This window comes from Lissotriton vulgaris, chromosome 2_2 (genome assembly GCF_964263255.1).
Source record: "Lissotriton vulgaris chromosome 2_2, aLisVul1.2, whole genome shotgun sequence".
In the NCBI taxonomy this organism is placed as follows: Eukaryota; Metazoa; Chordata; class Amphibia; order Caudata; family Salamandridae; genus Lissotriton; species Lissotriton vulgaris.
The window spans coordinates 208,248,426-208,274,869 of record NC_141688.1 but is presented as its reverse complement, the minus strand read 5'-3'; the positions used below and the strand labels follow the sequence as shown (position 1 = coordinate 208,274,869).

Sequence of the window (26,444 nt, the reverse complement as noted above, 5' to 3'; positions counted from 1 at the left end):
CAACATTTCCCCACCCAATGAACAGTGCTCCAGTTAAGAATATTTAGTAAAATCTTATGATGGTACCATCGTTGGAGTCTTGTGCTTTAACCATGAACTGTACTTGCCTGTGTAAGCAGTAATGTTTTGGCATGTATTTCCAATTTGCAAACCGGCCTTAAGACCCTTAACGTGGTGCTGTATGTGTGAAAATGAACCATCTTTTCACTTTTTTAAGTACACGTTTGGGGTGACATTTGGCGCTGCGCGCGGGGTCTGGCTCCTAGCGCACACAGCCATGGTTGCAGCGCACAGAGACCCTCCACTGCCGCACACAGAGGAAAAAATTAGAGGGAACATTGCACACAAGCACCCTTGCTTACAGACCAAGAAACACACATGCGTACAAATTCACAAGCTTCCTTGCACACGGACCAATAAACATACATGCGCACAGACATACAAGCACCCTTGCACACGGACTAAAAAACACACATGCGCACAGACACAAGCTCCTTTGCACACGGACCAACAACCATACATGCGCACAGACACAACAGACACAGGCACCATTGCACATGAACCCACAAACATACAGGCACACATGGCACAGCATCCATTTGCTATTTGGTGCCACATATAAAATTACTTTTGTGCCCACATAGGTGTCCATTTCCTCCAGAAAAGTCCCATTTGTCGTGTCAGTAACTTCCTTTTCTGCTTCAAGGCATGAAATCATCGACTTGCAAAACTCTTTTAATGAGAGTTATAAATAATGTGACAAGGGCCCACTACCCTAACTAACTGCACAACATGAGTCTATATAATTTCACACCGAGATGCCAAGCGAGAATGGTTCCATTCACTTTATGTACTGCACAGTAATCTGGCTCATTTAAGAAATGAACAGGCCACGTGTGCTTCCTTCGGCTTGGTTTAAAAACCTCGCTATACCCATTTCGATCCTTAAAAAGCATTAAAATGTTCCCTTCATGGCAGGCCTGGCTCTAGAACACGGCACCGGTGCCCATCCCCACTCTCCGGTACAAGCGTTTTATTTCTGCCATTACTTACTCCTTCCGCTGCCTCCCCTCTCGCCGCCCGTTATTTCGTCCTGTGACTCTGGGTCGGGTTCTTTTCCTCAGTATCAGTGACCCTGAGCATGCGCGTGTGTGTCATAAAGATGGCGATCTCCTGCTCTTCACACCTACTTGTTCCGCGCCTCTCCGGGGCTCAAACCTCTCTGATAACAATGGTGCTAACACCAAGCATTTTAAGACAGCTAGCGTTCCACACCCAACCCTTGCGTTTACAAAGAAGCCGTAGAAGAGGAAATAATTTAGTGCAACTCTTACTGCTCCGTTGAAACAATGCATTGTCATTAAGTGAGCTTAATCCAACGCCCTTTCCTCCGAGTCTATCCCAACCGCCCTAGACAATTTGCTTCATGCGTTTTTATTGCTATCCAGCCGTTTACCCTCATTTAGTATTTATTTACATGTTCATATAAGCCGCATTCCTACAGTACTTTGCAAAAAAATACAAGTCAATAGTTACATGAAAGAAACTTTATAGTTGCACAATGCGTGACTGCAATCCAAACAGGAACTTTGCACCAACAAAAAGGGCTTGCACAGATTGAATGGAGCACCATTTAGAAAGAAACCATATGGTAAACCTCATTGACTTTGGGCTGCAATGAAAACTATCCAACTATTCACGTATGTTATATATAAAGGTCATATCCTGAATTTAATTCCCTTTACTCGACACTCATCCTCCTTCCCCCCATCGTTGCTTGAGTGCGTGAGCTCTTCACCCCCGCCCCCTTGTTGCTTTAGTGCGTGAGCTCCTCCCCCCCCTCGTTGCTTGCATGCGTGAGCTCCTCACCCCCCGTTGCTTGAGTGCGTGAGCTCCTCACCCCCCTCGTTGCTTGAGTGCGTGAGCTCCTCACCCCTCCTCCCTCGTTTCTTCAGTGCATGAACTGCTCACCCCCTCATTGCTTGAGTGCGTGAGCTCCCCCCCTCCCTCCCTCGTTGCTTGAGCTCCTCACCCCCTCATTGCTTGAATTTGTGAGCTCCTCCCCCCTCGTTGCTTGAGTGCGTGAGCTCCTCCCCCCTCGTTGCTTGAGTGCGTGAGCTCCTTCCCCCTCCCTGCTTGAGTGCGCTTGGCTTGCATAATATAAGGAGCTTGTGATTGCAAATCCTATCACTTCAGGAAGTGCCGATACGCTTAGACCGTCATTTGTGTAAGCCCACTGATATGCGCTCTTTACAGGTTGCGATTGGTTTTCGCTCCACTCGCATTTTGTTTATTGCTTTTGCTATTTTATTAGCTTCACTATTGATATATATATATATATATATATATATATATATATATATATATATATATATAGCTCAGTTTCTGCATGGCACCTTGATTTGTGTCTCCATCCTTAATTACAAGCGTCCTCACTATATGCACTCCGAACGCTTGACAACTACGATACCGAGCACACCGTTTATACTTTTCTCCCTTGTATATTTTCTCTTGCTCGCATGCTTTATCGCTACGTCGTTGCTTTACGTTTGCACTGTAAGATGTCCCTATGTTTTTCAATATGCAATTCAGCCACGCCCGCTAGCTTTCTGCGGCATGTGGCCCTGGTGTTCCGTTTCTTCACTTGACCCATGACACCCTGCGCTCTTGCTGATACTCCATCGGGGTCTCTAACACTGAGATTTGTTCATTCATTGACGACTGTTTATGATTCAAACTGTTTATACTCGATGATATTTCCTTGCCCCAGCCATGACTATATCTTTCTTAGGCATCATGGCTCCCACTATGTCGTCCATTCCACCTCACCTGCTGCATTTCTTGGTTTCCTACATCTTGAGGGTGATTAGATTTTATTTCACAACAGCGCAACCACAGCGCCACTCAGCGCAACCACAGCGCCACTCAGCGCAACTACCAAAGCATCACTCAGCACTACCACAGCATCACTCAGCACTACCACAGCATCACTCAGCACTACCACAGCATCACTCAGCACTACCACAGCATCACTCAGCACTACCACAGCATCACTCAGCACTACCACAGCATCACTGGTTCAAATATGTTCTCTCAATGTTTCAAACTTTATTACAAATGTCACAAAAAAATGTTAATTCACTTCTGTTCTTGGATTTTCGTCACAATAAAATACACTGAACATATTCTTCACAAAAGTTTAAGCTATTGCCATTATAAATTAAATTATTTAAGTATTAATTATTAAAAAAATTAAAAGCCATTGTTATTTGTAATATCAATACATCTAAGTCACGTAAATACAAAACATGTTGCATTACAAATGCTATAGGTGTCACATTTGCAAAAGTTATAACTATTGGCATTGTAAATGACAAAGCTATTAATTTAGCTATTTTCAAAAACACAAATAAAAAAAAATCATTTACAAGACCAATAGCTCCAACTTTTCTAATGCGAGACCTATTGCATTTCCAATGCTTGTTTAACCCTGGTAGTTACAACGTTTGCCTGGACTGGGTCTTTGAAGGTCTCTGTTACAGCTTGAGCAAGTGGTGGGAGGTACTGAACTGACCTTTCCGTCTAGGTGAAAGTCTCCACTAAGAAGTTGTGCTCCCTTTGCACCACATTAAGAATGTTATGGTTGTATGCAGTGGTGTCATCGGGAGGGAACATCTTAATTGGATAGGGGCCTGGGTTGCCTGGAGGGTCGACCAGATATTACTACCAGGGATCATGTCCAACCCAGGGTGGGAGAGGCTTGAACAAGTATCTCGATGGGGCCACGAGAGCTACCCGGAAGGCTATGTTTGAACTGCAAAAACTAGGAATAAAATTCAAGCATAGTAATAATAATATTTATTATAATCCATATAAAAAATAGTTTTGATATTGAGCAAATACATTTATAAAGTAAAAATGGCTGTTTTCTGAGTATCATATTGCCATATTTACACTGTTATTCACTTTATTGTATTGTGCTGACTCTTTAGGTCCATTATATTGAATTCTTCTTTCCTAAAGTTATTTTTCACAATTAGCTACCCTGGAGCGATTCAGTGTGGCCTGAATGTGTGAGCAGGATGGGGTGCATGGGGTGGACAGGGATACAGGGCCACAGTGGTGGTGGTGGAGATTGATTGAGTGGTGCGATGAGAGACTAATTAACCTATACCTAACATTTCAATGGGGGGAATTTGCGTTGTACCTGGTGGAGTTCAAAAGGGAGTCTTCTCATTTTAAGGATCTGAGGAGTGTGTGGTTGCGCTTGTGAGAGGTGAGGAAGCTATTGAGGGATGGATACAGATCTTTTTCTGCCTGACCTCAGGCCCCTCAGAAAAAACCAATGGGGAGAACGCTTCAGTCAAGGGTTCTTTTGGAGCCAACCAAAGGGCAGGTCTCGGTATCAACTACGAGGTAGATTTTGGCTACAACATAAGTTTTTATGGGTCTCATGTGCACAGTGGCTAGGATGGGTAGCGTCATGTGATGCCCAATGGTGGGGCTTGCTTGTTGTTGAGGTGTAGGCCACATTAGTGGGACATGAGGGTCAGTGCATTTTCAGGCTAGGCTCTGGGCTCCATGTCCAATGCTCTTGGCAGTAGTTTTCTGCCACGATCTGAGAGTTTTTTGCCTTGAACTCACTGGAGTTGAATCTCGGGCACTAAAGATCAAAAGGGGGTCCTGGGTGAGGTCTTTATCCTGAGGCCTGTGCTCAAGCATGCTGGACCTCCACATGGTTTCCGTAAAACTTGAGGCAGAAGCAATGACCCAAGTCACCGTCAAAATAAAACGAGATTCCTAGGAAGAGCGGTCTTGAAAGAGAGCACTCCTCCTTGAGCGGTGGCTCAAGGAGGAGTGCTCTCTTTACCCTTTGGACGGGTCGTAGTCCTGAAGAATGGCACTGAGTGCCCCAACAAAGAAACACGGTCTAACCCACAGATGGCACTCTAACGACCAAAACTGATGACTGAAAAAACAATCAGATGCACTGTGGAAGGAGAACAGGTCTTGTAACTCGAAAACAACTTAGAAGGAACGCCACCTGCAAACGTCTGCACCCAACAAGAGATGGCAGGGTTATGCAGAGCATGTGAATCTACTACACACGTGTCACATTGTTTGTGTGTATCCCTGCCAACATCTGGGACATGTGGCCTCCTTCTGTGGAAGACAGCCTGACCTAGTGTCTATAGTGAGAAACTGGAGTGTATGCTGACAAAAAACTTTGCTTAGTTGACCATGTTTCTATTGCAACAAATTTTTTTTATTTTGCACTCCTTGGTATATTTTTCCCTTGCTATATAACAATCATTGTTTTTATGCACAATCAATAATTATAGTACTGCAATATTTTTGTTCGCTTTTAAAAGACAAAACCAGGTGCAGAGCGAAGTTTATCATACATCGATTCATAAGCGAGTTGTCATCCATTCCATTAAAGTGATTGTGTGTGGAGTGAGCCTGAAATAAATTATTTCCGTATTAACGGATCTGTAACTTTTTGAATGTGTGTAAAATATCTCGGTTTGCTGTGAGCTTCTCTCTGCTCGTATCGAACACTTTGTGAGGCAGAATACCCACGGCAGAGACAGTCAGGCAACGCGGACATTGCCAGTCCTTTTGTTTTGTTTACATTAGAAGACCAGTATTGGTGTATCCATAGTGCAGAAAGCAAATGAAAATTAAAAAAACTGGACAGACCACTCAGACGTGACCTGAGACAAGCGAGATCTCTGAAGCTGCACCAAAGCAAGAGCCGGGCAATGCTCCTCTCAACGCACCCCATTTCGTAAGAACATTGAACAGCAGAAAGATTGTACTTCCAGAATCAGTGACTGGCGGGAAAACAGAGTAGTAGAGCTAGCTTTTGCCATTGGGTGAGGTTCATGAAGCCAACGGGCAACGTTAGAGATGGTTTGTCTTGCGGCTAGCACGGTTGTCATGCAACTCATTGGCAGCACCCAGCAGGCTTGTTGCTAAAATAACCACCCCCTTACACACAATAAAAAGCACTTTGGTTGAATTTCCCTCCTCAGTAATGCAGTCTTAGTCAGAAATATTAGGTATACAGGTGCACTAGTAATAGCTAGGATTGATTCCACCGTTTTTCTATTGCTCTGCCTTGATGTTTCAGGTGGCAATGGGAGCCAGTAACTAGCTGTTATGACTTTGGGTTTGAGGGCGGCCTAACATTTTATGTAAAATTTACTTTCAAGTTGTCCAAGCACTTACTCGTTTCCCTCAAAATGAGGGCACAGTGAGTCCGTGCAGTGTTAGTGCTTTCTCTGTTACGATGGGCTTGCTGCAATCTCTTCATGACATTTCACAACATGTTTCTCCATGGTTTCCAACTCCAGCTTTACCAGTTGGAGACTAGTACCACTGGGGGAAGGATCAGCGGGACATGGGCTCCTTTGAAGGAATAAAGAGGCTTGCTTTACCTCATCAGCTGTTCCAGTCTTAGCTTTCCTTCAACCTCCCTTTTTTTAAACCATTCTTGCTTACAATAGATACATTTGTTACATTTTGATCTAATAAGGATAGTTGCTGCAATCTAAAAGAAGAAGGAATTGTGGGAAATAATAACCACAGACAATCTCCTCCTGAGTGAGTTGTGACACTGACCAGTTGGGAAAAGCTCAGAGTGTCAATTTCTTCAATGGTGTTTGTTAGACGGGGACCCGGAGGGTCGGCCGAGGACAGGGGGAGAGGTCTCCAGGGGGAGAGGTCTCCAGTGAGAGCCGTCTCCAGCGATCGTACAGACGAGTAACTTCCCCCCCCCCCCCACAGATGGACACCACACAAGGATGAAGTCAACACTTTATATACGGTTCCTGAGGCAAAGTTATCAGCGATACAGCGGGGTCAGGACACGAGGATCCTCTCAATTCTAGTCTCTGTAGGGAAAGGGGTAGCGGGACAGTCTTGGTACCGGTCCGGTACAGGTGCGTCAAGAAGGAAGCTCACAATCCTCGAGCTTAGGAGTCCGCAAGGTCGGGCCGCGGCAGCGCCAGCAGGCTTGGATGATAGTTCTCGAAGGAGGGCCGCGGCAGCGCCAGCAGGCTTGGATGATGGTTCTCGGAGGAGGGCCGCGGCAGCGCCAGCAGGCTTGGACGATGGTTCTCGAAGGAGGGCCGCGGCAGCGCCAGCAGGCTTGGACGATGGTGCACGAGATAAAGGGCCGCGGCAGCGCCAGTAGGCTTCGGAGATGTTTACAAGGCAGGGCTGCGGCAGCGCCAGCAGTCCGTCAGGGATGAGTTCTTCAAGGTGTCTCTCGACTCCAGGATACAACTGCCTTCCTGCTCTGGAGCAGCCCCAGTTATAGGTCTGGTCTCCTTTGATGTCCGGACCCTCGCGCTTGGAGGTCGGGAGGTCCAGGATGAGGGAGTCCGGACACCCAGCAGGGGGGTGGAGCCAGCGCCCGGGGAGGCTGGGGGCGATCGGCACCTGGCGGGGGAGAGCTATCGACACTCCTTTCTCCCATTGACCTGCCAAGTGGTCCCTTCACCTCCTGGGTGGATGGTGGTGCCGCGATGTAGGGGCCTGACCAGGCCCAGGGTTGGGGTCGAGCTGAGGCCACGCGGCCTCGTGGTGCAGTGTCCAAGATGGCGACGGGATCGGGCAATGCTGTTGATGGAAGCCCGGGCCAGCCGATGGGGTGTTCGGGAGCAGGCGTCCCGTTGGGGACGGGTTGCGGGTTGTCTCGGTGGGTTGCCGGGATGGTTCTTTCTGGGGGTACAGGGTGGGCCGGTGTCCGGACCCTATCATGCGGGGAGGGAGCGGGCCTTCCACTAGGCCTGTCCAACAGTGTTTTGACTTCAGTTGGAAGGATTATGTAATGGACAAAACATACTAACACAAGAAACTGTCCCACTAATGACACTTCCCTGGTCAAAAAAGAACAATTGATGGACAGAATGATGAACAATGTCAAACGCTCAATCCCAGTAAGATCTGGGCCCAAATCCATTGGTTTTGTGCTTACCACGCCACCCTAGTTTGGACCTACCGATATACAAATCAGTCTTGACACTGCTGCCCATGGGAATAGTCCTACCCGAACTATCAGGTCCTTCCTGGACCGGAAACAAGCATTTTGGATCGGCTGCCGAGAATTACTCCCATATCAGACAAGATAGCCTGAATCCAGGGGCAGGGTGAGCAAGGGACTCCGTCCCGCTTGGGGTGACAAATGCAATTGATGGACGGAATGCGGAATAATGGCAAACACTCACCCCCAGTCAGAGGTGGGCTTAAATCCATTGTTTTTTTGCTCACCATGACTCGAATTTGGATGCAGCCGTTTGCAAATCAGTCTTGACCCGGCTCCTCATGGGAACAGTACAGCCTGAACTGCGAGACTAATTAATATTTGTTTTTCACTGAATAACTTGCAGTGCTATGGCCAACAATGAGATCTTCTACAATGAAACTGTGGTCCACAAGGAAATGCCCACGAGTAAATGGCATGACAATGGAGTGGTCATGACAAAATCGTGCATTTATGCTGGAATGTGAGAGTGAAATGTGGTAGCCATCAGCAGCAGATGCAGGAAATCGATGCTTTCGCACTACCTGATCACAGAAGGGAGGTAGGCTAGGCTGGCTGTAGCCTTTGACAGCTGGTGCATGGAGAGAAAGAACATGAATTTGAGCCGAATGTGTGGCTAGGCCTTGAGAGCAGGTAAAGGGATTTGAAAGCACACACTTCTACCCAATTAATGGTCGCAACCACTGGAAGGAATACAAAACCGGATGTCATTTAGCCATTAACTTACATAGAAGGTTGGGGCTCAATGAGGGCCTAGTTCCAATTTGTGGCAAAGGATGAAGGGGGGACTTGGCTCTTAATGCTCGAATGTTACTTGCCACTTTCATAACACACTTCTGACTTTGCAGTGCTCTTTTTCTTCGATTGACTAAAAGCTGGACCTTACAGGTCTTTCAGAAAGTTGCCAAACAGACTCAATAATGTAAATAATCTAGGACTACTTTATGAACTAATTATCTCAAAACATTGGAGGGTGAAAACACAATAGTGACACTAATAATTGAAAAAATAATTTATTAATCATCATAACAAAATTTATGAATATAAAATACATAGAGAGAAAGTCCTAAAGAGACTCGTAATACTACAACATTCTTACTGCATTCATTCAATATACAAGCATACTATATACATGTAATCATCTTGATATGTATAGCCTTCTTCACAAAAGACAAATAAGCTGGTAGTTGATGCAACAAGACAATACAAGGAACACAGAGTTTTTCAGGTGGTTTCCAGAATGACTCAGACTCCATACCATGACCAATCAATTACAAACAAGTGATTTAATGCTTATGCAGGTCGGCAAATATTTATATGGCATGTTCCACTTTGGCAAGCTATCTCTCCAGCAAATAGTGGATAAATAAAACTTACCAATGGGACCCCAAATATTTTCTAATGAATTTACCAACCATTCAATTAATCAAACTCAATAACATCCACACAGCAAATAGGCAATGCAACACACCATATTGCTGGATTTTCAACCTTTAAATCAGTTTGAAACTGCAGTTTGTCTGAATCCTATTCAGATCACTTGATAAGAGTACACGAGAATCTGTAAGCAACAAAAGTTGGACTAGCAATGGCACGTCATTTCCCCAACAGTCAGCATGCACTAAATGGGGTATAGTCCTAAACGCAAGCCATCATGTGCCTCACTGTTTTTTTTCCCCAAAGAGAATCCTTATAATTTTTAAGTTTCAGGGGTTTGGGTACTTATCCAGAATGGAAGCACCTAGCCCGATAATTTATCACAGACCTCTTAATCTTAAATAAGGTTACATACCAGATTTAAGCAGGAGGCAGGCATGGTCTGTCGTTGGGCATGTTATATTGGCTATACATACTTCATCGCTAAAAGTGCCGCAGTTGTAACATTTCAGTGCGTATCCTTAAAACAAAAGAAATTGAGGTATTAGTTTGAAATAGGAGTTCTTCACAAGTAATAAGTCTGCAACATTCTCTTTATTGGAAACCACTGAAGCACTTGACTCTCAGAGTAGCTAAGTAAAGCAGTACCAGGCCCTTTCAGTGGAGGCAGGGTGCAAGCTCATTGGTACACTACAACATTATCTATCTTTGCCCAGTCACTGCTTTATCTTATAAGAAAGAAAGCAACTTTAATTATTCAAACACTAATCAATACCACGCATTATTTCTAAATATACACAATTAGGTAGACAGAAATACCTTTAGCGACACCATTATAACACGTTACAGCCTTAGTGGATACCGGAAGTCTGTAACCACAATACCCCCATATATACTAGATGCAATAACATAGAATAAGTGGGGGTCATTATCAATAAGGCAGGTTACTGCCTTCATCAGGTGTCATCTTGTCAATAAAAGCAGAAACCAGTTAGAATTCACCATAGCACCACCACTGAAACCAATGGGGATATATGAGGATTGTGGTGTATTATAAGGCATGGTTGTGCAATTTACCGTGTAATGCACTCGCAAAACCGTCTTGGGTCCAGTCAGGCTTTTTTGTAAAACCTTTAGCTCAAACCTGGGTAGCTGTGGCTGTGAAAAGCTAGGCTTAGACAAAAAGGAACTAGCTTAAAGCATTTAGTAGCACCAGGCATTGAAATAACAAAATCACACAAGGAAGAAATCAGACACCAATTTATAAAAATAGATTCTATTTTTATGAGTTTTGGACGCTAAGTTGAGCAAAATCCACAGGAGAGTTTCGGAGATACAGATCTTCAAGTAAAATATAAATCTCAACTGTTAGATTTGGGGGTCTCTAGTTGGCACAGGTATATACTTGTGACAAACAGGGACCATTGCCTCTAGTCAGGATAAGGGGATTGCATTCCTAAATAACCCCTACTCACCCCCTTGGTAGCTTGACACGAGCAGACAGGCTTATCTCAGTGTGAAGCATTTGTGAACACATACAGTAACCGAGTGACAATACTGCAGATGGACACCACACAAGATTTTATATAAAAAATAAGTATAATTTATATAGATTTACCACAAGACCATAACGGACAAAAATACACAATACTGTTACTTTAAGATGGTAGTTTAAGCTTAGTTAAGTTCAGTTCAGTTCTTAAGATGCGACACTTTGCGTCAATGTACCTTATGATACGTTGCGCTTCCACGAAAAGCTATGTCGCAACAAGGGAAATGCGGCAAAGTACAGGTGCAAAGAAATAAAGACGTGTAGATTTTCCAGAAGCAGCAGCAAACATGGAAGGGAGACCCACGCCAATGGTGCCAGGTGTAACACGTGTCCCCTCCAGCTGATATGTGGGGAGAACTACCCTAACTCCTGGGAGTTCTCTTCCCTAAGGCAGAAAAATCTTGATCAGCGTTGGCGAGTTCTGTACCAGGGCGGTGTTCTACCGTGAAGTCCATACCCTGTAGGGAAGTGGACCACCTCAACAGCTTTGGATTCTCACCCCTCATCTGCATCAACTATCTGAGGGGCCTGTGGTCTGTCTGAACCCGAAAGTGAGTCCCAAACAGGTATGGTCTTAACTTCTTCAGTGCCCAGACCACAGCAAATGCCTTACGATCAATAGCACTCCACCTGTGTTCCCTTGGAAGTAACCATCTACTGATTAAGGTTTCAGAGTGATCTAATATTTTATTATTTATTATATTATTTTATTAAAATAATATTTATAATAATAAAATAAAAATCGCACAATAGTCTTATTATCAAGATAAGATTGCCTCTGCCGCTAACGCCCCTAGGGAAATTTTCAAAATGTTAAAATCATTGGTCACCCCTCCCAGTCCCCCTAATGAATCGTTGGACCCCAGAAACGTTGTGATGAGTTGGCTAATTTTTTTGCGACAAAGGTGGCACATATCTACTCAGCGTTTCATCCTTTGGAACCCATTCCTCCCTCAAAAGCCCCCACATTGCCTGCTGGGCTGGAGTTTTTCCCTCTGCTTGACTTAGTCACTGTAGAAAGGCTCCTTGGGAATCTTAAATTAGGCTCCCATCCAGATGTTGCGCCTCCATCTGTCCTAAAGTTGACCTCTGCGACTGTTTCCCCAGTCAATAGAGATGTTATTAACTCTTCTCTGGTTGCTGGGTTGGTTCCGCCACTGTGGAAGCAGGCTACAGTCAAGGCACTTCAAAAAAAAAAAAAAAACCTAGACCCTGAGGATTGGGCAAACTATCGCCCCATCCTGCTGTTGCCTGGGTTGGGTAAAAATCGCTGAGAAGCATGTTAATTCCGCACTATCATGGTTTGTGGAGAATAACGAAGCCCTGCATCCCACCCAGACGAGTTTCAGAAGCAGGCAGGGCACAGAGACTGCCTTGGTTGAGGAAGCTAGGACAATTGTCGATGCTGGAGGCTGCGCTGCGGTGGTCCTTTTGGACCTCAGTGCAGCCTTCGACATGGTTAATCATTTGCTTAATAACCAGCGTTTGAGGGAGGTAGGAGTTACAGGGACTGCCCTTAAGTGGTTGCAGTCCTTTCTTGCTGACAGAACCTTCGCCGTGTTTGAAGATGAAGCAACCTCTAAAGAGCTCCCCCTGCAGTATGGCGTTCCCCAGGGATCCTCCCTGAGCCCTACCATGTTTAATATCTACATGAGGCCTTTGGCTGATGTGGTTCTTCCCTGGGGAGTTCAGTTGGTCACCTACGCCGATGATAAGCAGTTGGTGGTTTCCCTCTCACGGGCTGATTCAGCCGTGTCAGGGGAAAATAATCTGTCCCCCTGTCTTAGTATGGTTCTTGCATGGATGGACTCCTCTTTCCTCAAACTTAATGGTTGAAAAAACGAAATGATGATGTTAGGGTACAAGGCCCCTATTAATCTAGATCCTTGGTAGCCCGAGTGCCTCGGCCCCCCTCCCTCTCAAAAAAAACAAATTAAGAGTTTGGGCATATGGCTAGATCCTACTCTGGGTTTTCGAGTGCAAGCTCGTAAGGTCGCGGCGACGTGTTATGGTCTGCTCAGACTCCTAAGGAAGGTCCTGGCTCTTCTTCCTCCCGAGGCCAGACACCTCCTAGTCCAGACACTTATTTTATCACGTTTGGAGTATGCGAATGAGGTTTATCTGGGTGCACCTAAGGGAACCATCAAAATCTTACAGACTGTTCAGAACATGCGCTGCCAGACTTCTTTTGGATGTCCCTAGACGTAGCTCTGCTAAGGCGGCACTGCAACTACTACACTGGCTGCCGGTGCAGGAAAGAGTCTGGTTCAAGGCCATGTGTATGGTCCATAAGACAACCACTGATAATGGCCTGGCCCTCCTGCGCCCTATGTTTCATCACCATCAGATCACGCGATCTCTCAGATCAAATCACAAAAAATTGCTGATAGTCCCCAGGGTCAAACGGACACGCATGTGCGGCCGACGTTTTTCATTTCATGCAGCAAAATTTTGGAATCAGCTCCCTGATTTTATTCGGCTTGAATCTGACCATCTTCCCTTCAGGAAACGGTTGAAGACCTTTCTTTTCCGTTGAGCAGTGAATACTTGTTTGGTCTTAAAAGCGCTGGGACGCCTCCAGGTAGCCATGCGCTATACAAGCTCATATTCATTCATTCAATCATTCATCTAGGCTCTCCTCACTCATCTGTGACAAAATAGCCCCCCCCCCCACGCTCTGAAGCGTCTGTCTGAACGATAAACTCTTTGGAGAAGTTGGGTGCCAGTAGCACGGTCGCTGTACACATGGCAGCTTTCAGGGCCTCAAAAGCTTTCTGACAGGTGTCACTCCAAATCACTTTTTTGGGCTGCTTCCTGGAAGTCAGCTCTGTCAAGGGTGCAACAATGTTGCCATACCCCTTGACAAACCTCCTGTAATACCCTGTGAGTCCTAAAAAGGCTCTCACCTCGGTCTGGGTTTTGGGGGGTTTCCAAGCCAGGGTGGTTTCAATCTTGGGTTGTAGGGACGCCACCTGGCCGCTCCCAACTTGGTGTCCCAAGTACACCACAGAACCCTGCCCGATGTGGCACTTACTCGCCCTGATCGTGTGGCCTGCCTTCCGCAGCACTAACACTTCCCAGAGGTGGCATAGGTGTTCCTCCCAACTGGCACTGAACACTGCAATCTCATCCAGGTACGCGGCACCAAACTCATCCAGTCCAACCAACACCTGGTTGACCAACCTCTGAAAGGTGGCAGGGGCATTCTTCATCCCAAATGGCATAATACGGAACTGGAAATGCCCATCTGGTGTGGAGAAGGCTGACCTCTCCTTGGCCCCAACAGTCAAGGCGATCTGCCAGTAATCAGACGTCAAGTCAAACGTGCTGAGGTACCGTGCAGCCCCTAGCCGATCAATGAGCTCATCAGCTCTGGGGATGGGGAGCGCATCAGTATTCGTGATTGAATTGAGCACTCTGTAGTCCACACAGAACCGAAGTTCGGGTGTGGCACACGGCGCTGCAGCCTTTGGGACCAAAACCACAGGGCTGGTCCAAGGACTGCTAGAGGACTTAATCACCCTTAGCGAAAGCATCTTGGAGACCTCCTCTTTGATGCAAGCCCTCACCCGGTCAGTTACCCTGTAAGTATTATGCTTCACAGGTAAGCGGTCTCCTATGTCCACAACATGGACGCACCAATCTGTGACACCAGGAACCAGGCAGAACAGATCAGAAAACTGTCCCAGCAACTGGCGGCAGTCATTCTGTTGCTTAGGGGTCAGGGTGGAAGAGAGGTTAACACCATCCACTGACCCATCATGCTCTATGGCAGACAGGAGGTCAGGAAGAGGCTCAGTTTCCTCCTCCATTCCAGCATCTGTTGCCAAGAGCATGCCTACTTCAGACCCCTCTAAGTGGGGCTTAAGGCAGTTGACATGCAGGACCCTCAAGGTGTTCCTGGGAGACTGCAAGTCCACCCAGTAGGGAACTGAACTCTTGCGCACCACAACTTCAAATGGTCCGGTCCCCTGGTCCTGGAGCGCGCAAGTCTCCACGGGGGCCATGACCCACACTTTCTGGCCAGGTTGAAGCTCTACCAGAGTGGCATTCTGGTCATACCAGTGCTACATCTCCTCCTGGCTGGCTTCCAGATTCGCCTCAGCGAGTTGCCTGAAACGCCTAGTCTGGTTCCTGAAGGTCAGCATGTAGCTTTATACTTCCTGGGGAGGTTTCGTGATAGATTTCGACCAGCCTTTGTTGTCCAGACTCAAAGGTCCTCTGACTGGGTCTCCATAGAGAAGCTCAAAGGGACTTAACCCTAGAGATTTCTGTGGCACCTCGCGGTATGCAAAAAGTAGGCATGGTAAGAGGACATCCCACTCCACCTCATGCGTTCCTCAAGACCCATTATCATGCCTTTCAGGGTTCGGTTAAACCTCTCAACCAACCCATTTCCTTGGGGGTGGTAAGGAGTGGTGAAGTAAGTTTCACCACACTTCTGCCATAGGGACTTCATATACTTAGAAATTAAGTTGGTGGCAACCACTGCAGGACAATCACCAAAGCAGCACTTCAGCTTAGGAATAGTCTCTCCTCCGTTTCATCAGGTTTCTCTCCTCAGCAGAGGTTTCTTCTTGTAGTCCAAAAGTGATTTAACTTCATGGGATCTGGATCCCAATATTCATACCCCAAAATCCTTAGTTCTCTGAGGGGAGAGGGGCCTTGACAGACACTGTCAATGCCCCTGGACAGCAGCGGCACAGCGCACAGTGCCCAAAGCATCTCACACCAGCAATAGTGCCAGGTCTAATATCAACAATTTAGTCCACAGCACAAACAAGAATGGCAAGGCTGACTCAAGTCCAGTTTCACATTTTATGTCAAAACTGCTATGAAAATCCACAGAGTGGTCCAGATGCTGGTGATGCAGAATGTCGAAATATACTCTGGGTGCTGTGTGGTCGAGAGGTGTCATTATGGTTATTCCTTGGTGAAGGCGGTATGACTTTAGCCACAAGAGTCTATTTCCCCTGAAATCTTCTTTGAGCCAGTAGAAGGCCAGCCATGGCTGGGCTACTGATCTCCGTACACAGCATGTCCTGCAGTAAAGGCTGGGTCCCTCTTTGGAAACTAATTTAGGCTCAGACTACACTCGTGCATCAAGCAGACTTATGTGCAACTTTTGCCTGCTGAGAATCGTTAGCTTGGGTTGCTAGTTGCGGGTCAAAAACTGTGGCTACTGATTTGTCGAAATGAGCTTCTTCAGCTTTGACAGCCCTGGTGCAGGTTCCAGGGGCTCAGACGACTGACCCTTGGAGTAACTTCTTTGGTCTGGGGCCCTGGAGGGACTTTTGCAAGAGCAAGGCGCAACAGAAAGTCCTCCCTTTGCTAACACAAGGTGCAGTAAGGGCAGTCCAGCAGACAGTACAGCCTCTCTTGCCAGGACCAGGTGCCAGCAGGACTGTCCTTTTTTGCCCCTCTTTTCCAGTTCCGTCACAATCGGAGGTTTAGCGTGCTGGAAAGTGTACTGGGTGGGATGAAGGGGTCACTAGCTAATGGGCTACCATGATTCCTCATACCCTGTGAAGACTACAGGCTAGGTGGGGCATCAAATAATCCCAGAGTACACTATTATGTCCACTCCCAAGATGTTTAAACCCTTCCTTGGATGTTAGGAGTTTGGCAGAACACTCATGAGATGTGGCTACCGGTGGGCTACACGTCCATGAGAAAATTAGCTTAAACACTGGCCTCCTCTGTCTGTTACCACTGCCAGCCTGTCTACCTGAACAGAGAGGCAGCCCTTTAGGAGTGTGATCGCCATTTGCCTACTAAAGGCGGCTACACCTTTGAAAATCTCTTTCTGGACCAACACCAAGTCGCTTCCTCTCCCTGTAGCAGGCTTCTAGTGTACCTGAGCCTGGCAGTCATTCACACTACTCTCCAGGAGGGCATAAGACTGTCTGAACAAACATGGTTACAGAGGGTCCTTAAAATGGACACTAAATTTGACTTGGACGTCAAGTCGGGTTTAAAGCCACAAATAATTTGATACCTTCAAGTAACCATTTTTTTTAGCCCTATTCAGAAGTTACCAGACAGAGGTCAGCCGGTAAGTCTGTGTTAGCAAATTACACTATTTGATTTACCATAGCAAAAAACGACAATTTGGAAGTTTTAATGTCACAGCATATAAAAAGCATATGTCCTATTCAATAATATACATCTCCCTGTATCAACGCTCCACGGGCCTCTCTAAGGGGAGATTTACATTTATTGTAAAGGGACGTGGGGGCTTTGCCATTGTTTTACATGATAAAGTCGAACTAGTAGTTTAAAAACTGCTCTTTCAGACTGCAGTGGCAAACTGGGAGCCATTTTGTATTCTATCACACACAGGATGGCACAATCAGTGCAGCCGTCCTGGGTGGGCTCGGTCTTACTTGTCTTGATAACACTTGCTACCATCTACTAGAGACTTATAAGTGAGCCTTTGCCAATGTAGGGTACTGAGCTCTTGATAGAAGATCTCAGTGCACTCTGTGTTGACAAACTAGCAGCTACTAGTCCAAATAGGGGTCAAAAGTGTGAGGGGAAACATGCAAAAAGCCGTTTTCCTCAAAGGATAGTCTAACATTCAAATTATTCATTAAAATATAAAACTTATTACCAATGCCATCAAAGCATTACAGTGAACAATGTATCCGAGTCATTTTTACTTTTTAACTTGCTGCAACTGCAGCCTCAGAACCAACCAACAGGGGTGCCAGCTTTCCACAGACTAGGAGAAAAGGCTCAAACTTCAGGAGTGCTAGACTAACATGCAAAGCCTCTACCGGGATCAGGTATTTAATCCATTGGTAGACTTGTAGCTACGTTTATAAGTTCTCCTAAGGAACTGCTGTACTGCCTACAACACCCACAACACTCCAACTCAGTGGGTGGTGCCCCTGCCCTTTCTGGAGCACCACATACAAAAGAAATAAAAATATTAGTGCTCATCACAGGGACTTAAAGGTAGCTCCATTGCCTCGGAAATTTATTTCATATTAGTGGCATCCACATTCTTTCGAGGCGGTTTCCGATTTTTTAGATAGCGGAGGTCTTGCTGCACTTCCTTTTAACTTATTGTGGATGCCCAGGTCCCACCAGGATCACCCATATGCCTGCTTAGTTGGGGCTATGGAGGACACATGAAGCTAACTTTGGGTTGCCTGACTCACTCCCAGCTGCTGGTACAGTAGCTGGCATGCTCATTACCCCGCCATTGTCCTAGAGGGCTGACTGCTGTAGGGCTGTGCCTCCCCGTTCCACCACGACACAGGCACAGAGTGAGAGATATTACAACTAAGACATCATAGCAAAGTGGTTTTTCATCTTTCCAGCCCAAGGGAGATGGGGATCCTTAGAACAGTGTTCCCTATGTTAGGTTGGTCCCAAGGGCCATGAGTGGCTCGAGGAGGGGGGCCCCATGTATATCCTCTGCCACAATAGAAAACTATTACAGAAGGTTGCATCAACCACCAGAGGCAAAGAGCTCTCAGTTGGTATTTTGAGGATTTTCCAGCAAAGTGCTACGCACTTGTTTGCCCACTGCTACACCCAGGAGACCAGGTTTCGGCAGATGATATTTTGGATAGATCACTGGGGACCGGGTTTAATCAAGTATTGTTTTCGGTGGTGAAACCAAGTTGCCCGAGCATTTTTTCCAGGCGTCGAGACCTCAGACTGACTTTTGAGAGCTTGATTTTCAAGTTCCTTGCACCAGGTATGTCCTCTCTCCTCCCTGGGAGGGGCATCTTCCACAGCAAGCAAACAAAACAGCCTCCAGTCACACTCTGAACAGTAGGTTCCAGACCCTCCTGGCTACTGGAAGGACACCAGAGGCCTGTCCAGAGAAGCTCCAAGGGACCTATCCAAGGTTCCCTTCCTGACCCATTCTACGAACTGTTGCCCTAGAGGTATAAGGGCCTACATGACTTTAAAGTCCTTCAGTCAATTCTTACAGAAGCATGGCTGGCTCCTCTTTCCAGCCAATAATTATTTTGGCATAGCTGCTCCCAGGTCCAGAATTCCCTCTTTAGTCTCATCCTTGTGCAGGGATTTCCAAATGGGGGTGGAAAGTTCTAGAAGTCAAGCACCCCAGACCCATTCTTAGGTACCATATCATTCAATCCAGCCCTGCCCCTAGCACAGCAGTTTAGGTAATTTCAACATGGTGACTTTAAGTGGTCTATGGAAAGACCTCTCTTGGGAGCCTCAGCTGTGCTTGAAACAGATACCGATGCCTGAACCACTCCCACCAAAGATTCAATGGTGAGGCCCGCTTGTGTTTGGCTCTCGACATTCTTCTTTGTTTCTGTAAGCCAGGGTTTTCCCAGGACAGGTGTAGTGTGATCAGTTAATTAACAGATGCAGATTTCCTGCTCACCTCTTCCTTTCCCTGGAACTGGGTAAAGACTGTTAATGAGTTTGTGTGGAGAGTCTTATGATCCTCCTGCTGGCCAGCACAGTAATTAACTTGACCCAGTAGGGTGGCAAAGGCCTGAAATCTGATATGAACATAAGATAAATACTAAGATAGATACTTCAATGGACCCTGTTTGCAGGAGTAGAGTAAAACTGTACTTTGGTGCAGATTTTAAATGTAATGTGCAATACAATCTTATACTCTCAGCGGTCAAGGTACTAAAACTCTGGGTGCACTAGCTCAATTCTGATTCATTCATACCCATCACTACGCCCTACTCTCCATGGGCCACCGCTGTAAGCCTACCCTGTCTAAAAATATATATACAATGAAAGGAGCGTCTCTACAATATGTATATCACATTTATCAAGCAATTATTATTGAGATGACAACTCTACATCATTGTTATATTTAAATTTTCTCGATCCAAGCTACATACCAGAATTCTTAGTTTCCTAAGTTTCAGATGTGGATTAAACCTGAACAATGAACAGAGAAAAAAGATTCTGGCATAATATACAGGTACTTAATGTTTAATTAACATCAAGTAATAGACAGATATGAGATTCAGGATATTTTAATATTGCTTCACCAGAGTGAAGAGTAATTAGATAGAATTATTTTAATATCCTTATATGTACACTTTTGACTTTCTAGTGATAGAAGAAAGACTCCCGCCGTCAAATTAATGTGAAATTTAATCCACATCTGAAACTAAGGAAACAAAGAATACTGGTATGTAGTTTGTATCATGAAATTTAAAATATAACAATGAGTTGTCATCTCAATAACAAATTGTGTTTACTGATTGGGACCAAGGAGGAGAACATAAGAAGGTGGACCAGGAAATAATAACAGGTCGTGAATATAGGATTTGTAACATCCAGCTAGCAAAACCAGGAAAGGTAATAAATTAATAACTACTCAAATATTAAGTTCAGTTATGAAAGGAAAGTTTGGAGAAGGGAGCAAGCTAAAAACAGTATCACTATACGAACGTCATGCTCAATTATGAAAATAAGAGTGAGTTTTTTTTCTAGGAATAACGGATTGTGACATATAGACCATACTAAGGGTAGATGAAATATAAGAAAATAGAGCACATTTAAAGAGTGTAGGATATTGTGTTGAAACATGTTTTCCATCAAGTGATTTTATTTTAGAATGGAAATCGGCATGCCATATAACAATTAAATGCTATTAATAATAGGGTAGAAATGATAAATGTAATTTGGATGAACACCACACTGATAAGTGTATTTATTTTGTTTTTTTCAGCCCTGACGAAGTCCTCCATCAGGACGAAACGCGGAGGCGGTGTTTGTTAAGAATTTATGAAAATAAAAGAATTGATGGATTAAATCTACAAATTTAGGAAGAATATGAAAATCGCAAAATGAACTTTTAAGAATAAAGAACTTTTCAACATCAAAAGGCCTGTGGATTGGAACATTTGCGACGATTTATAATAGATTGAAAAATGTGATATATATTGTAGACGTTCCTTTCATTGTATACGTTCCTTTCATTGTATATATGTAATGTGTAATACAGTTAAGCACCCCATACTTTCAGTAAGCACTACAGACCTAGACTATGTATGCCCACTCATATTATAAGGTCTATCCCAAGTGAGCGTTCGTCTTTGAAGGGCCCCTTTTGCGACAGACTATCTGTGCGCAGACTTTTGACTGCGCTTGATGGCAATCTCACGCAGGCAGCCTGCAAACGCATGCACATACATGTGCTCACATATCCATGTGTAACAAACCCCTTGCTACTTGCCCGAGCTGTGCATCACAGAACTTCTCTTATAAAAGCGAGCATTGGCGATTAGTGCACTCGTTCTAATTCAACAGAATGTACGTAAATGACTTGGGTGCCGACTTGTGAAACTCACAATAAGTCAAAAGACAGGTGGCCAAATGTGTAAACAATTACTGCAACAGTAAAAACAAATACAAATGATGCACCGGGAAAATTGGCAAACCATATAGTAAATGAGTGATATCAAACCTTAATAACATGGACTAGAATTTTTTCAATTTCTTGAGGTTCTATTAGTCAAACTTTTTTTTTAAGTCAGCAGTAGCAGTATGTTTTAAAGAATTACCAAATGACACAAACAGAATGACCTGTGCCCTAAGAAATTAGAGGACTACAGCTCCCAGTATGGAAAAGTGCACAGAATGAAGGGTTAACATATGATGTGTTGCTGTGAAAACAAACAGTAAAAAGACTATTGATAACCATGACCAAGTCTTCATGGGTTTGTTTTTATGTGTTTAATGAAGAACATATGGAGGACTGCACCTCCTGTTTGGGACTTCAAGGGCTGGATCTGCTTCCACTTGTACGCCAAGACAAATAAGTGAACTCCAAGTTTCACCTGGCTGACCTATGACGTGGTTGCAGGGACGCAACAACTGCAAAAGTACTTTTCCCTAAAGTACCCATCTGGCCAGTTGCAACTGGTTCTGGACCGGCATCTGCTACTGACATGAGTCTTGACCCTCAAGTGCTGTCCCAGAGGTCCTGGAACCCTTGCCTGTGTCTAACTAAAATGCACGTAAAATCTCTGCAAATCTGTGGGATTACACACTCAAGCTGATCGAGCCAAGGTACGACGCCGCTGGGTTGGAGACAGTGTTTTCTCACTGGAAGCCTCTCGGCATCAGCAAAACTTTTTCAGCGGACCCTCTATTAGAAGGTATCCAGCGTCCTGGAAACAGTCAACATTCCATTTCAGAGACCAAGTGCAAAGACAACATCACAGACAGGGATGAATCTGCTTAGTGTAGCTGACCAGAGCTCCATCCAGAAATTGTACTTCGGTCCTGATTTACTACGACCATAGTCTGTCATTGGAGATTTACTTTTTTTGGCACTTTTAGCACAAATTCTATTAAAATTCATAGCTCATTTCCCAAATGTGTTATTTTGGTGTCATTTTGTTTGTCTAATTTCGTGCCATGAATAACAAGGATTGCGCTCCGGTGTAAATTACTGAAACTTGACTGGACCTAACATGCAAGTGGCTTTGTTACTAGTTGTGGCCTTGTATCCACCCAATTTAATAATTCACTTTCTAACACTCACTTTAAGAGTATGTCTGTATAACATACTATGCTACTAGGAATGAAATACTAACAGTTCTTTAATGGTTCTTAAATGGTTTCCCTATCAGTTATTTACAAGATATTTCTATTGTCAAATAAAATACATTTCCCTGGTCACTCAAAGACTGGCTGCTGCTCTCGGAGAATGTATCCCACCTCTCTTGTTATGCAGTACCTATAAACATATATAGGATGTGCACGTTTAGACAACAAACGCTGTAGGATTGGTTTCCGAGTGATTCTAGACACCCATACCGGGTATGTTAGCCAATAGAAACCCCTCCTACCAAGGAAAGAATAGTTCACGGCAACTATTGAACAGGACAACCCCGATTCCTCAGGATCGTGAAAACAGTGTATTACTTTTTGCTCAGTCACTCGTGCTTATACACAGAATAAACGGTATGGACGTTTTTCAATAAGCACTTACTGAACCAGCGTCATTCTACTGTAAAATTGGAGTGCTGAAACAACCACTAAATAGTAACAGAAATAGAAATGATTATAAGCACTAACAGAGCAAAAAGATGCTAGATTTAAATCATCGTGCTAAAACAAGGAATAAAGGCAAGCATAAAAAATAAACAGTAGAATGGGTACTCCCATGATGCAACCCTCACTAGATGCACTCAAATGTACCTAGCATGTATGTAGGTGTAAAAGATAAGGATCCCTCTACAATAAAGTCAACCACATTACTTGAAGTGAAAGACTGTGGGACCCATCTTGGTCTTGAGATGGGCACCTCGCAAGGGATGTCAGACCACTGTGAGCTGAAGTATCAGCATTATAGAACCTCCGATTTAACAGTTCAGCATTAGGGAGCGTAACACCATCTAGTGAACAATGATAGCATGTAAAGGTGTAAACCTAAAAAATATGAGAACACCAAGCAAGGTGTTGTAGAGCAAGAAGAGAAGTGACCCTAAAGGAGAGCCTTGGGGTACACTAGCCAGTAGTGGGGTAGGAGACAAGAAAACAAGTTACTTACCTGCAACTTTAGTTCCCCAGTATTTGTAACTTTCATAGATTCCCATGCTTTTGTATCATTCCGTAGTCGGAATGGGAGTCTCAGTAACAAAAATAACATAGCAGTAGGTACAAAAGAGAAAGAAAAAGGCCTAGGCCTCATTCCCTTTTGTTTTAAACAAGACAGGAGTATAACCCATAGACCAAGAATGGACCGGGTAAATAAGGTGAAATTAAAAAACAATGTCCTGAAAGGTAAAAGTCAGTAGACAATTAATCATAGCATGCACATAGCATTACTTGGGTGGACAAAGAGGTAACTCATAGTTTTTTCCAAAAGGAAGTTATTCAGCTTTATGTGGAGACATTCATTTCATGGTCGGATACAGTTAGAAAAACAGCACTGCATAGAATGTAATGACAACCACATTGGACTTGGTGCAACAAACGTGAATAAATAGCGCAGGTGGCGACGCAAGTGAAAAGAAAACAGCGTAGTCGGCGCACTGTGCGAGTGGTGCAAGCTATTTACAGTGGGTGGCTAGAACGGCGCATGTGACATTGTGATATCACAGTGTGCAAAGTAAATTTTGGTTCAGGTCTAAAGCCACTAGGGAGAAGTGCGCCTATTGGTCAGGCTGTTGGGTCGACGGCGTTTCGATCCAGAGAAATTAGGATCATCATCAGGACAGGTTGTCTGAATTAGGAAGTGCTGTGGAAAAAGGGGAGCATTAATTAGGAGGGCGGAAGAAAGGGAAGAGGGTGTGTCCAATTTAAGAAAAATGGAACACTGTTTACCTTAATAGGATCCCAGAGAATAGGAGTCTTAAAGGTTTAGTAGAATAGGTTGGTTGGAGATAACTAGGTGTGAGGCAGCTTGGTGAATCACCGGTAATTTGGTGTCATCGCTAAAGGGGGATAGGATGAGTAGTCTAGAGCCAGAGTATTGGTTCACGGGTTCAGAGTGAAGGGGATGGGAAGAGGTCGAGGCACAGGCTTACCTCAATCAAGCAGCGCGACCGTCTGTGTGCCAACAGAATCAGGTTCTGGACGAGTGCTGCAGGGCTGGCGGTCCGCGCTGTGGGATGAAGGGGGACAGAATGAGTGGCCTGTAACAAAAGTCATGGTTTGCGGGGCAGAGGGAAGGGGAAAGGAAACTGGGTCGAAGCCCAGGCTTACCTCAGGTAATCAGTGCGACCGTCCCCGTATCGTGGAATCAGGTTATGATCGAGTGCTACACGCCATCAACATTACTTCCGTGTTGGGCCGGGATAGGGGCGGGGGGATGACGACCTGTATGACGAGGTCACCAGTGATAGGGTGATGAGGTAGGGCGGGGGTGGCGACGTTTCGGTAGTTATGGAAACGCGTCCAGTGACGGGATGGTGGGCGTGTGGGCTATGTAAGTTTGCGATAGGAGGAATTGACGTCTCCAAGCTGGTTAACATAAACCATTTTAAATAAATGAGTTTATGATTTAAACTCACGTATTTTGGAGCCAGGTCATCATTGTATGCAAACATTAAATTAATTACGTATTAATTTGGAATCCGGTCAGCAATGCATGACAAGCCGTCAGGTAACCAGGGAAAACCTTGTCGTATTAATTTGGAATCCGGTCAGCAATGCATGACAAGCCGTCAGGTAACCAGGGAAAACCTCGTCGGAGGTGGCAGATGAATGCTGTGACATGTTTGGGAACACTCGAGAGAAAGCCCTGCCTGCACATACATGGTTTGCATTTCCCAGTGATATGTGATGTTTAACCATATGTCAGTTTGACTAATACTACTCAATGCTGGCATTTATCCGGTTCCTTGACAGCCATCGGGTATGACATGCGTTTCCATAATAATTGAAACGCCGTCATCCCCGCCCCTTCTTCACATCCAATCACTGGGAAATGCAAACCATGTATGTACAGGCAGGGCTTTCTCTCGAGTGTTCCCAAACATGTCACAGCATTCATCTGCCACCTCCGACGAGGTTTTCCCTTGTTACCTGACGGCTTGTCATGCATTGCTGACCGGATTCCAAATTAATACGCAATTAATTTAATGTTTGCATACAATGATGACCTGGCTCCAAAATACGTGAGTTTAAATCATAAACTCATTTATTTAAAATGGTTTAGGTTAACAAGCTTGGAGACGTCAATTCCTCCTATCGCAAACTTACATAGCCCACACGCCCACCATACCGTCACTGGACGCGTTTCCATAACTACCGAAACGTCGCCACCCCCGCCCTACCTCATCACCCTATCACTGGTGACCTAGTCATACAGGTCGTCATCCCCCCGCCCCTATCCCCGCCCAACACGGAAGTAATGTTGATGGCGTGTAGCACTCGATCATAACCTGATTCCACGATACAGGGACGGTCGCACTGATTAACTGAGGTAAGCCTGGGCTTCGACCCAGTTTCCTTTCCCCTTCACTCTGCCCGGCAAACCATGACTTTTGTTACAGGCCACTCATTCTGTCCCCCTTCATTCCACAGCGCGGACCGCCAGCCCTGCAGCACTCGTCCAGAACCTGATTCTGTTGGCACACAGACGGTCGCGCTGCTTGATTGAGGTAAGCCTGTGCCTCGACCTCTTCCCATCCCCTTCACTCTGAACCCGTGAACCAATACTCTGGCTCTAGACTACTCATCCTATCCCCCTTCATCCCACAGCGCCGACCGCCAACGTGATTATTCACTTTCGGCCGGTACAATGCAGAACCTGCCACCAACTAATTAATGGAACAAGGTCAACCTACAAAGCCAGAGAACACTGTTTCTTCGGCAACGAGGTATGTAAATGCCCCCACGTTATAGGACCCACCTAATTCTCCAGTAAAGCAACATTATTACATTCATTGTTTCCTACTTGCTTCATTTTCAGCAAGGGACCACCTACAAAAGATATGAATTACGGCCTGGTCCATTAGCGATGACACCAAATTACCGGTGATT

At 45.1% G+C, this 26,444-nt stretch overlaps 1 protein-coding gene across 1 annotated transcript in view; it reads right to left on the bottom strand.

The window, feature by feature from the left end:
- Window positions 1–26,444, bottom strand: part of LOC147729247 (CD59 glycoprotein-like) — a 141,627-nt gene that overhangs the window by 10,981 nt on the left and 104,202 nt on the right. Inside the window, exon 3 of the mRNA XM_086959549.1 lies at window positions 9,846–9,950. Within this exon, the coding sequence (XP_086815675.1) occupies window positions 9,846–9,950 (105 nt within the window). The remainder of the gene's footprint in view (window positions 1–9,845; window positions 9,951–26,444) is intronic.